This window comes from Struthio camelus, chromosome 2 (assembly GCF_040807025.1).
Source record: "Struthio camelus isolate bStrCam1 chromosome 2, bStrCam1.hap1, whole genome shotgun sequence".
In the NCBI taxonomy this organism is placed as follows: Eukaryota; Metazoa; Chordata; class Aves; order Struthioniformes; family Struthionidae; genus Struthio; species Struthio camelus.
In genome coordinates, this window is record NC_090943.1 from 6,856,738 (window position 1) to 6,869,742 (window position 13,005).

General features: G+C 37.9%; 1 protein-coding gene across 1 annotated transcript in view; it reads right to left on the reverse strand.

Moving 5' to 3' along the window:
- Positions 1 to 13,005, reverse strand: part of TTC21A (tetratricopeptide repeat domain 21A) — a 42,797-nt gene that overhangs the window by 29,130 nt on the left and 662 nt on the right. The window contains exons 2-7 of the mRNA XM_068934175.1: positions 12,542 to 12,671; positions 9,609 to 9,722; positions 8,369 to 8,535; positions 4,667 to 4,789; positions 4,015 to 4,172; positions 669 to 753 (exon numbers count right to left, since the gene is read on the reverse strand). Coding sequence (XP_068790276.1) covers positions 669 to 753; positions 4,015 to 4,172; positions 4,667 to 4,789; positions 8,369 to 8,535; positions 9,609 to 9,722; positions 12,542 to 12,671 — 777 coding nt within the window. The remainder of the gene's footprint in view (positions 1 to 668; positions 754 to 4,014; positions 4,173 to 4,666; positions 4,790 to 8,368; positions 8,536 to 9,608; positions 9,723 to 12,541; positions 12,672 to 13,005) is intronic.

Here is a 13,005-nt window from a genome sequence, read left to right on the forward strand (position 1 = left end):
GAACGTTCACAGTAACATTCACAAGTCTCTTCAAGGTTCATCACAATTTCGACACCATCATAGTTTAACCAAGTTATGTTATATGGTATGCAAACTCTGTATATATTATCTAGAATAAAACGCTGAAAGTTTACAATACTTAAATATTTGATCACAAACTGCTGATAGCTGCAGGGATCATTTCTTCAAGGAAAATAGTATCGTGACTGACAGTATACACTGGTCCTTGTTTAGGACACTAACTTGTACTATAAGAGGAGTAGTACTAATAATAATGCATTTGACACAAAAGATAAAATATACTTCATTTTATTGACATTAAAATGATGGCATCTCTTGCACTAGAACAGACCTTTAGATGGCCACCTAAGCTTTTCCTTGCATTTTAGTAATCAAAAGGAAAAGTGAAGCTGAAGCTGAAACAGGTGAACTTTATTCTCAGGCTTTATTCCAGTGCAAATTATTAAAACAGAATGACCCTGACACTGTAGAATACAAGTATACACACATACTTTTGAAATTTCATGACATTTTAGATGCTATCTGTGGTTAGATGCATTTAATACTGCTTTGTAAAAAGAAAATATGTTGAAAATTTTAACAAACATAAAAACTTAGTGTCTCAGCTTCTTATTTCATATACTGGCAAAATGTTCAGTCACACTTACAGAATCCAACTTGCCAAGCCTTGAAAGGTAATTCACAGTAAGTGTTTGATGTCCATCTATATTGGCCCCATCTTTACCTAAGATTCTAAGAAAACAGTTATATGTTAGTGACAAGTTTTGTATAGCCAGAATACAGTGCCTGTAAATTTTGTATAGTTCTATGGTTTTTTTAAGCTTTAACTTGTTTCTAAGTTTTCCTCTTTGAGAAACAAAGGATGGCCACATTTGGGTCCCTAAAGCAGCAGACAGTTTGAATTATCAGAGACAAATGCTAAGCACCACTGACCCACTGCCATGAAAGTAGGCTTAAATGTCAAGAAAAAGATTAGTTTTGACATACTATCTGAGAAAATTACTTATGATAAGTTAAGGTGCTCTAAAGTAATGAGATTGAAAAAATAGTAATCTATAAAGGGCAAAAGGAGTCCAGGACAGCTGCTTGATCTTCAAGCTGGTTGCTTCTTCAAAGCACAAGAACAGTCCATTCCAACAAGCAGAAATTTGAGCAAGTCTGCCAGAGGGCCAGCATGGATGTGCAGGGAATTCCTGACTGAGCTCAAAAACAAAAACAAGGAAGCACATAGAAGATAAAAGCAGAGATGGCTACTCAGGAGAAATTCTAGTGGTATTGCTTGGGCATGTAAGGAGGGAGTTGCGAAAGCCAAAGCTCAGCTGTAGTTGAAACTAAAGGGATATGAAGAGCAATAAGACGGGCTATTATAAGTACATTGGCAGCAAAGGGAGGAAAGGCTAAGAAAAACGTGGGCCCACTGGGGGAGAGGATCTAGTGACAAAGGACACACAAAAGGCTGAGGTACTCACTGCTGCTTCTGCCTCAGACTAGTAAGGTCTGAGCTCTTGCTTCCTAGTTCCCTGAGCCTACTAACAGAGTCTGTGGGAATGTTCACTATCTACTGTAGAAGAAGATACACTTGGGGAGTACTTAGGCCAATTGGACATAAGTTCCTAGGACCAGAGAAGATGTGTGCAGGGATGAGGAGGGAGCCAGCCAATGTCATTTCAAGGTTGCTCTCTGTAAGGGTTGCAGGCAAATGACTACGCTGTTGACTAGGCCCTGGCCTGCGGTTAAGCTTGTTAGAGGCAGCCAAATCTGGTAGCCCAAAAGAGGTGAAGCTGCTGCAGCTCCACGCCCCCAGGTCCTGCCAATAGCAAGGCTGAGTGTGTATTCCCGACAGGCACACAAACACACATATACAATACACACATACACCCAGCTGGCCACACAGATCAACACAGGCAGAAACCACAGCACTCATGCCAACACAAACAGTACCGATGGCCTTATCTTGTTCCCCTCTCTGAAGAGTGTTAGTGTGAAACATGTGCATATGTACAATATAGAACCCTCCAGAACCTGGACTTAGACACACAGCCCATCCAGTAAACGGCCCTGGATCCTCAGTCTCTCCAGCTGCTGGCACCTGGACAAATGAACTCCTAAGACCACAGCTGGTGGTACAGACCCCTCCTTCACACACACACATACACCCCTAACCACAGGCACACCATGGATATCTCTAGAAACCAGCCTTAAGCACAGTCTATCCAGTAACTGATGCTGAATCCTTGATCCCCTCAGCTGCTGGCAGCTGGGTACGCAAGTCCCCGAGGCCCACAGCCTCACTCCAGCTGCTAGTACAGACCTCCCATATACACACCAACACACACACAAACACACACTATGGGTCCCTACAGGGACCCGTAACTGGCCTTACTCACTCAGTTCGGCCAGGAACTGAACTTTGGCTCATCTTGTCTCCGGTTGCTTCTCACATACAGACACATGCAAATACAAACTGGTCTCTCAGTTGATCCCACAGTCTCTCCAGCAGCTGGCCTAGACCTCTTGGTCCCTCCAGTAGCCAGCTCCTCCAGTTCTCTCACTCAGACACACACACTTAAACCTGGGTCTTACGTTACTTATCCTACTCACCAACTAGTCTGGCTGCTAGAAAACACACACTGATACATGTGCCATCACTAGTTCCTGGCACTATGGATACAGAAGCCCTTATGACCCACGGTCCCCACTCCAGTTGCTGGTGCTTAAGATCCTCGTTCGCTCCAGTTGCTGGCAGCACAGACACGTGGGCCCCATGACCTGTGATCCCACTCCTGTTGCTGGCGCTTAGGTCTCCATACACACACATGCACACAGCATAGAGAGCCCCCTCACACAGGAAAATAGTTTGAGAAGGAGTTCATAAGAAGACATGATAGACTGCGCTGATCAGGCACGTGGCATGGCCAGACAAGCATACTGATTAGTAACCTGTTTACACAAGACTGGACACTTTTGCTTCCTTATCTGTCTACTTTCCCACATTTGTTCCTCCCTAATCCGCCTTGATCTCTCCCTGCCCTGACTTTGGTTCCTCCTTTAAACATCCCACAATAAATCCTGTACAGACCCCAAATACTTTTCTCCTGCATCCTACAGGCTGTGCCATAGCCCCTAGGCAGTTATCCCCTCAGTGTGAAAGAGGTACCAGAGAGCATTTCTCACTGACTTAACGATGATGGTGCCAACACTAGCCTATGGGGCTGATGGCTCTCCTGTGAATGTCCTGGGAGCAGGCAGGGTGTCCCTTTTTCTGACCGAGTTACTGGGGTTCCCCCACCTGCCACTGTGCCTCTGTGCTCCTTTTTGTTTACGAGATGAGCCTTCTATTGGTTGATTGTTCTGCTACGATGGCCCTTGGGTGAGGGCCAATTCCCCAGATCAGGGTATTATTCGGGTTCCCCCACCTACCATTGTTTCGTTTCTCTGTGCTGCTTTGTGTGTGTAAAGACAAACTTTTTATCACATAACCTAACATGGCTAACTGAACGGGACAGGGAAGACTCCTGGACACGATACAAAAATTTAACAGATATGATCTGGAACAGTGCGAGATGCTGACAGAAAATTCAAATGATGCCATTTCAAAAGGAGTTCATGAGGAGTTATGTGAGAAACTGCTGAACGTCACAAACAATTGGAGAGAACTGTGGAGTAGAATCTTGCAAGGCCAACAGAACTGAGGTAACTACATCGACAAATACACACAAGGCTGAGATTATGTAGGTAATGACATCAGAAATGCCAAATTAGGTTACAGATATAGCAAGACTAGCACCAGGGAAAACAGGGGAAAAAGTAACCTGCTCTAGGTGGATGTGCTTTGAGCAGAAGGTTGGACTGGATGATGTTCGGAGGTCCCTTCCAACCTACATAACTCTAAAAATAAGAGTAGAATACATCTCTAGAAATAAAAGTAACAGTTCAACACAATTATGCAACATGTTTAAAAGAAAGTGATATTTCTGTTAAGTCATCTCCTACCTTTCAGCAGTTTCTAAAGTTTGTTCCCAGTCTTGCTGAGCCAAGAACAGCCTCATTTTGAGAATGAGTGCTGGTATGAAATCAGTGAAAGTGACTATTATTTGATTAACAGCTTCTAGAGCAGCTGAATAATTTTGTTGCATCATAAAATATCTTGCCTGTAGAAGAAACAGATAACATCCCATTAAACTCCAAAATTAGTAATTTTAATCAAGGCATCAAAAAAGAACTACTAAACTGCTAGCTCATTATCATCTGCTTTGTTATTTGAACTGGCAAATAATTGGCGAGGAATAACGTTAAACGCTAGGCTTTTGAACTTTCCGCAAAGACTATTATAATGACTGAAGCTCAGGTAGATGACAGAGGCTCTTGTAGCTTATGCCATCTGTCCACTTTCATGGTTGAGGCAAGGAAAGGAGAAATTTGTAATTAATAGAATTTCATCCCGCTTATTAGGCGTTTACTTTGTTTTTATATTTTTAAAACATTATTACAAATCTAGTCTTACACCCCTAAAGAAAAGAACTCTACAGTGCTATGAATTGTCATCTGAGGAGGAATATTCTCTGCTCCGCCAGTCACACATGAAATGCCACAACTATGAATTAAAAAATAGAAAAAAAATGAAGTCACACAAAAACAGCTCTACCTTTCCCATAATCCCAAATATGTCGCTAGTATCTTGTATCCCTTCATCAAGGTATTTTATAGATTTCTTAATAGCATTCTGTTTGTTGGATGTAAAATATATCCATCCTTTAAGCACAAGACCCTAGAATGGAAAAAAAGATCAGATGAATTGGATTAACAGGCCTCACAATATATGCTAAAATACTTGGCCTCAAATACTTTTTGAAGTGCCACTTAAACTGATGAAATAGTCCTCTGGTATGTCACCTGGATTCTAAGAAAAGACTAAAACATTTCCAAATAACATTATAGCAAATATTTGAAGGAAGCTATCACTGCATTCAAACTCTGTTGTTTGTAGAGTCAATATAAGACAGAATGTTAAAAGCATAAAACTTTGTACAATGACAGAAGTACATATCCTACCTACAGTGTGTAGTACAATGTCATACTTAGCTAATGGCATGAAGAATAACTATTGCAGACACTGAAGTTCTAGTGCACAGACTATCATTTAAAACTGAAAAGATTTATCAACTGTATTAACTAAAAATAATGAACAACTTCTGAAAGTTCCTACGGATATTTTAAACTTCAGATGTTTACTTTTAAAACAATTTAGTGCACTGGCTTATGCCATTTTTTAGTATCTTGTATTATAAAACAAATATAAACCCGTTGGTTATTATACTAATTGTTTATTAATAATTATAAAATATTAAGCAAGGTCTTGTCTCCCCTTTCCCTTGGGAGCTGCTTTTAAACTGAGCCTTTACCACTGGTCCCCATCATAGCTCTCTAGCAGCTTTGTCTGGGCCCAGTCTCGAACCTCCTTGATTCTGATCTGGACCTGTCAGCATGTGTTGCTGGCTTGACCTTGAACCTGCCTTGTCACTACAGACTTGCTGCTTGATCAGACTGTGTCTGACCTTGACCGCTGTCTTTGGACCCAGTCCTGGCCCGGACTTGCCACTCCACATCATACGGCGTCCTTGCTGGTGAGGTCACTGCTCCCACCTGCACTGTTATTGTCCTCTGCTTCTGGCTCACTTTGGCTTGCAGTAGCAGCCTGCCGTTGCTGCTCCCTGACTGTTGGAGGGGCAGGCCCAAGCTTCTAGCTTCTTCAAAACAGTTCTTAACAGCAAAGGAGCTGACCTTCGACTCAGCCAGGTAAACTCCTGGAAGCAGAATGCACTCAGGCCCTGATACCGTGCTAGTGGCTGACACTAGCGTATCACAACAGTTGCCCAGTTCAGACAGCTGAACCAAGTTCTAGCCAATTCAGTCAGTCAACAATGCTACTCATCTGACTAAATGTAGGTCAATTTCTAGATCTAGAACATTCTAGATCTCCATCGACTGTAATAGCAGCTTTGACACGTAAGGCTCAAGCTGTTTACCAAAACATAGCTGTCTACCATTGCAAATACCATGTAGCATACCAGCTAGCTTGCAGATACTACTTCGAAAGAGCACTAGCACCCTGTCATTCTTGTGTAACAACCAAAAGCCTTCTTCAGATTTCTCAGATACCATAAGGCATCTCAGCTGGCACTGAAAACCTGTATTTAGGCAAATGAATGCAGATCCTAGGCATTACATAGAGACTTTAATCTTGAATTGACTACCACTCTAATAAGCACTATTCCACCAAGGACAATAATACTGGCGTCAAGTCATTTCCAATTCAATGTCAAAAGTTCACATTTTTCCAAAATAGATCAAGTAATATAATTTATCTTTTGAAGTAAGCTCGGCATCTTTAAGAGATGGATGATAACACTCTTTTTGAGGACAATACAGGTCCTGTAAATCACCTGCACTATTTTGACAAGAAATTAATCTCCTTGAGAAAACACAGCTTAACACTTAGACGATCTTCATCTTATTTTTGAATAATGAACAATTCATTTCTATAATTTGTCCTTGATAATGATTAGCTTCCATTCCTAAACATTTAGACCAAAACATTATTGCATTGCCCACAGAAGGGTCCACTTCTGCGATCATCTTAAAAGTTATTATACAAATATTTTGTACTGAGAACGACCAAAGAATTAACCTTCCACAAATATTTTTCATCATTCTTCATTTTCTAATTCTCTTTCACAGCATTTCCTCTGAACAGTAAGCTTGCTTGTGAAGCTTACTGAGTTCAGATGGTAAACATTTGAAAACATCTAGTCCTTTGAAATGTTACTTTCAGAATTTCTGATGAGTTCTACAGTCTACAGTTCTGAAATAAGTCAAAGACCTTCATTCACACTGCATAATTTTTCTGACATACTGAACAATTACTTGTACAATGAGGGTGAGAAATCCTTAACTATAAGAACTATACGCTAGAAGTGTCTGTTTTTCTTCACGGACTAAAAAAAGGAACCTAGCGTGATTAACTCAGCTGCAGCTGTGTATATTTTATCTACATATCCGAACATTTTTAGAACAGTTGGCACTCATTTCACCTATCAATTTTCCTATACATTGAAATCTGTAAAAAAGATTGATATTGCAAGCAAGTTGCAACTGCTAAGCATACAAAGAGCTTTGAAAAACAAACATCTAAATTTTACGCTGCTGTGTAAAATTTACTATTATCATAATTATCATAATATTCTGTTTTAGTTCCGTTACCATGAACAATAAATGATATTTGTTTCAAAACTCAATTTCTGCAAAAGCGAAGACCTCACATAGATATTATTGTGTGAAAATTATGTAAAACTGCATTGTTTCAAATGGCTTAACACCTTATAACAATTAGAATATATTTCTAATGATGTATATTTCTAATGATCTGCTAATTGGACATGTTTTTAACCTATTATCATCAATTAGCTGCTTTTTATCACATACCCATGTTATTATAAGCGGAAAATCCTCTTTTGACAAAGTATTCTGGAGAAAACCAAAAATATAACTCTTGGCCATTTACTGACAATAATATTATTTTCAGTGTATTCCACACAACTAGAAAAATTAGAAAAAAAAAGTAAGATTTCAAAAAGTAGCAACTTGGAAACTTTTCAAAGATTTTCATCTACCAGTTATGGCGTAGCAAACTGGACTACATCAATGTGCAGGTAGACAACCATTGTATAATGTCACAGACGTGACCAGACAGTCCATTCCAGTATTTGCAGGAACTCTTTTAAATGCAGACTGTTTCCTATATAACACAATCCATGAGGGAAGATGAATCATGGAAAGATTCATGGAAAGAAAAGTCTTGCAGCTTCTTAACACTCCCCACACTTTTCTCTCATTAGATCAGGCTTTGCCTCTCGGTGGAGTAGTCTGTAAAACCTGTTCAGAAAGCTTTTTAATTCTAAATTTCTTGCATACAGTTATATCAAAGAGACTCCAACATTACAACTAAATGTAAGCAGATTTGATGAAACAGTTTTACCACCTGACTACTATTGTTGCATTTGCTTTTTACAGAAAATATATCAGTCACTTTTTTTTTCTAAGATAAAAAAATTAAACATTCTTCCTCATCAAACCATTGGTGAGGAAAGACTAATATCCATTAAAAAGAAATCAATTGATTTTCCCAGATTTTATAGTAAACAAGACATATAATCTAGGTAGAGTATACATTATAAATTTGCATATTTATATTTTACTGTATTTGACTAAAAGTCAGATGATCTCATTTTACTTGTTAAATTGTGAGAAATCCTGTTTTCTTATGGGTAAAATACCTTGTATACACTACCTCTCTAGATCCAGAAGATATTTTCAGCATTCTGTCAATGTATTCAAGTGCTTTATCATTTTTACTTATTAACCACAAAAACATTCCTGCGTAATATAATTCATTAGTTCTTCCATTCTTCTTTGCTTCCTTTAATTTGTTTTTCAACTCTAAAACAGCTTCAAGATCTAAAAACAAATATTCAAACAACAAAGGTGTTAAATGTGTTAAATATTAAAAAAGAATGATAAAAACAGTCAAATTAAACAAAAATCCTAATCCTTGGAACACCCACACATATAGGTAACGTTGCAGATTGTTAGCATTACTGAAATCAAAATTGTTCAACGCTATTGGCATTTGCCAAATTGGAAAGTAAATTAGTAAGCTTTTCTCCTTTAGAAGTTGTATCTTTAAAAATTGAATTATTTTTGCAGAAACGTACATTGAAAAATAACACACGATTCTCCATTGATATAGAATGCAAATCTCCTATTATCTTGTATGCAACTTCAGCTCAGTCTTAACTGCCGCTGATTTGCGGTCACTCTAGTTTGAGCTGTAACTGCTCTGTCTTTCAGGATTTTTCCGTACCTAAAATTTATTACCTCTAATACAAGAAAACAGTTACTGCTACTAGTTAGCTTTCTTCTAGTGTCTGGATATTCTGCAAACACCCATATAGCTGGTCGAAACAAATCTTTAGCATAGTGCAAAGTCTATCTCAGGTACCGACACGAAAAAAATTTTTATTTCTCTTCGTGATTTCTCTTCATGAGAATTTCATAATGGGATCACTATGAATTATCTTATGTAATGCCTGTTCTTTAGTAATGTATTAGTGTCTTAGTTCCTTAAAATCCTTAAATATAAGTCTCTTAGTTCCTTAAAAGCTGGCAAATTGAACATGTAAGCATTGCATTAAGTGTTCAACAAACATGAACTAAGTTATTTTCTAAAGAAAAAAAATATGCGGCAGAAGAGTGGTCCAGGGCAGACTATTTTTTTTCGGCAATTTTACAGACAACAATACTATTTTTGGTGCTATTCTATTGAGCAAATCAGGTAACTTAGTCACAATTGTTAAACAGTACTTACAACATACCCATATTTATAAAATTAACTCTATATTTCTTTCGTTCTACAAGTCTTAATTTAACCTGGATAAACGGATGAAATACTGGACTAATCCATTGCCAGGTTCCTGACTGTTGAAGCCTGTGACAGGTAATGCCTAAAAGTGTGGAAAAAAAACCCTTACCTATATTTTTACACCTCTTGTGTGCATAAATGAGCGCCAAAAGACAGCACAATGACACATCAGAATGGCTCTTTCTAACATTTTCTAACTGCAGGATAGCATCTTGTATTTGACCTGCAAAGACATCGCAGATGTTTCGTTGATTCAGATGTTATTAGCAATTCCTTAAAAAAAGAATTAGTTGTATAGATGAGCTCTGAGGCACAGCCTAACCAGGCAGTTTATTTCACTTGTACACTGTAAGGGAATAAGCTATTATTGTATCAGTACATGCATGTTTGCATGAGAGCTTGGTAAACTACAGGGAGCTGTGAATGATATGAAGTACTCAAGGAGTAATAAGCTATGAGCACTGAAATAAGAGCCACTGTGCTGGGTCAGACCAAAGATTCACCTAGCTCACCTTGCCTGCAACACCAGCTCTGAGCAAGTGCTTTGTGAAGGCTAAGACGGAGAGAAAGTACAAATGATACTTCCCTCAAATACTCCCCCGGCCTTCAGCTAGTTTCAGCCCAGAAAATTTCTTCTTAGTGTCTATGTGTTTAGTGACCCACCCTAAATTCTTCTTCAACTAACTTTTCAAATCTCTTCTTGGGTCAACACTAACTCTTAGCATCACAGCTTCTTGTGCCAGGGAGCTGCAGAGCACAATTACTTGTTATATGAAGAATTATCTCCTCTTGCTTATTTTGAACCTGTATCCTTGCAGTTTTATCCAATGCTCCCCTGCTCTTAAATTGAAAGAGAGCAAACACTCAATTCCTGACTACCCTCTCCATGCCGCTAATGGTTTTATAGCACATCGTCTCTTCAATTGTTTTTTTTTTCCAAATGAGAAAATAAACTTGTTTACTTAATCATTCTATATATAGTAACTAATGACATGATACCTTCATTCATTCTTGCTGCCCTTTTGCAGTCTTTCTGATTTCTACTATTTATTTTTTTGAAATGGGAGGACAAGATTTGGAAAAACTACAAGTTTATAGAGTAATTTAATGAAGCCCTCTCCATGTATTGGTCTCCATTCTTTTCCTGACAGTTCTTAACACTGGCTTTGCTTTTTTGGTAATTAACGATTTCTGAACTGACACTTTCTAAATCCAACATCTCATTGCAGACTGTTGATGAACAGAGCCCAACATTCCATATGTGGAATTGGTTAGGATTTTTCCCCATATGTGTTATTTTATGTTTATTTGCACTTAATTTCATCTGTGGTTTTATTGTCCACTTAATTGTCTAAGAGCCTTCTGCAATTCTTCAGTTGTTCCTTATTTTTTACTATTTGGAATAAGTGCATATCGTCAGGACATGTTGTCATCTCACTGCTCATCTCTTTTACACGTTGTTTAGAATATGATGAAGAGCAGAGTCTAACCATATTCTTGCAGAAGACCATGGATGAGCTCTTTCCAAAAACTGGTAATTTATTTCTGTTTCTTATCTTTTAACCACTTACCTAAATAAAAACCGTCCTTTTCTCATTCTATGGCTGCTTAGTTTCTTCAAAATCCTTTGATGAAGGGCTTTTGGAAATCTAAGCAACCAGGATCACTCCTTTCTGTATGTTTGTTAAATCCTTTAGGAATTCCAAAAGATCTGTGACACGGGACATCCCTTTATAAAAACCATGTTGATTCTTCCCAAGAATAAAAATACTTACTCTAGTATCTGCTAAAAGTATAATTTATTGCAGTTTCTATTACTTTGTTGACAGAGGCTTGAAGGCCTCCCCTTCCAGACCTCCAGTACAATCCTTTTTAATAAATAAGATCATATTTGCTACTTTCTAGTTCCCTGGGGCCTACGTACTTTTAAGAAAGAAGCTAAATATAACTGTTAGTAGGTGTGCTATCTCATTCCTGAGTTCCTTTAAAACGATTGGGTAAATACCATCTAACTATTTGCATCCTTAACATCATTATTTACCATCTAATTTATTTTTCTTATTTTTCATCTTGTCTATTCCACAGTCCCTTTGACCTTCACCTCAGTTTAAGACCGGCCCTCTGATGAGCCCCCTACAAAGAAAAGACTGGGCATGTGAACCTCCTCACTACCTTCCACATTGACCATAAATGCATATAATTCCTATAGCCTTTTTTGCTACGGTCTTACATTTCCTAGGTACTTCTTTTAAACTGTGATCAGACTCTCTTCTCTGGCATCTACTTTTGTTATGGTTGAAGAAAGATTTACTATTTCTGTTATTTACATAACAATGAACACTACTGTTCTTCATTGATCCACCTGTTATAAAAGATGCTCTGAAGAATCTCCAAGGAATTTAAGAAAAGCTGTAATTATGCGATCAGGTCCCCAAATATATGTAACAGGAAACACAAAAAAAATTTAACAATATATTTTCTGAACCCTTTGATGCCCTTCTACCATACACTCAATGAAAATGAGGCACAGATGTGTAATCTCATCTTAGAGATAACACTGAAAAACGTTATTTAAAAAGGCTCTTGAGATTCTCATATTTCTTTGGAGAAAGATCAGCCAGCGCGTATGGTTTTCAGGCACAGATAACTCTTGAAACAGCAGGGAATTTAAGAGTTTCACTTGGAAGCAATGGCACAGGACAGAGAAAGCACCTTTTTGCCCTCTTTTGTCTTTATTCATCACCCTTGAACCACAGAAATTACGTGGACAAAACCATATTTTTTCCTCCTTTGAAAAAAATCACAGGTCAGACGCTAAAGCAGTAACTACCAATTAGTTTTACTAAAATGGACGTTTTGTCTCTTTAACTATGTTACTATAATACTTCAAAGTATTATTGCTATTCCAAAAACTGATAGAACTTTTCCCACTAAGAATAAAAGGCAGAGACAGAAGAATTCATCTCAAGGAAAAGAAAACAAAGGGTGGAAAACAAATGAAATCTGAGGTGAATGTAAATATCACTGCTTCTTAATAATTACCTAAACACAAGGTTCCATATGCCTTGAAAAACAGCAACACCGGATCACTGGTTTGTTTCTTGAGCTCTAAATCTGCAAATTGTCTCAGCTGGTGGAAATATTTTTCTTGAGCATAATATACAATATATGCCTAGATGGAGGAACAGAGGAGAAACGCTTTCTAAAATGTGCTAAATATATATGGTTAAAAAGAATAACCTCATCCTATAATACATTAAAGGCTGTTAGAAAGACAACAGGAGCCAACTATTTTTTTCAGAGATTTGGTGAGAGCATACATTGAAGAAATCGATTTGATTTACAAAAAAAAAAGGTTTTTTTTTCCTGCCAAAAAGAAAAAATGATCTAAGACTCTAAAAACATAGTGCGATTCAGCTGTACCTTTACTAAGGATAAAGCATCCTGACTTTGAAACGCAAGCAGTTTTGGGCTTTTCAAGCGATAATACCTGAGAAAGCAGGTCC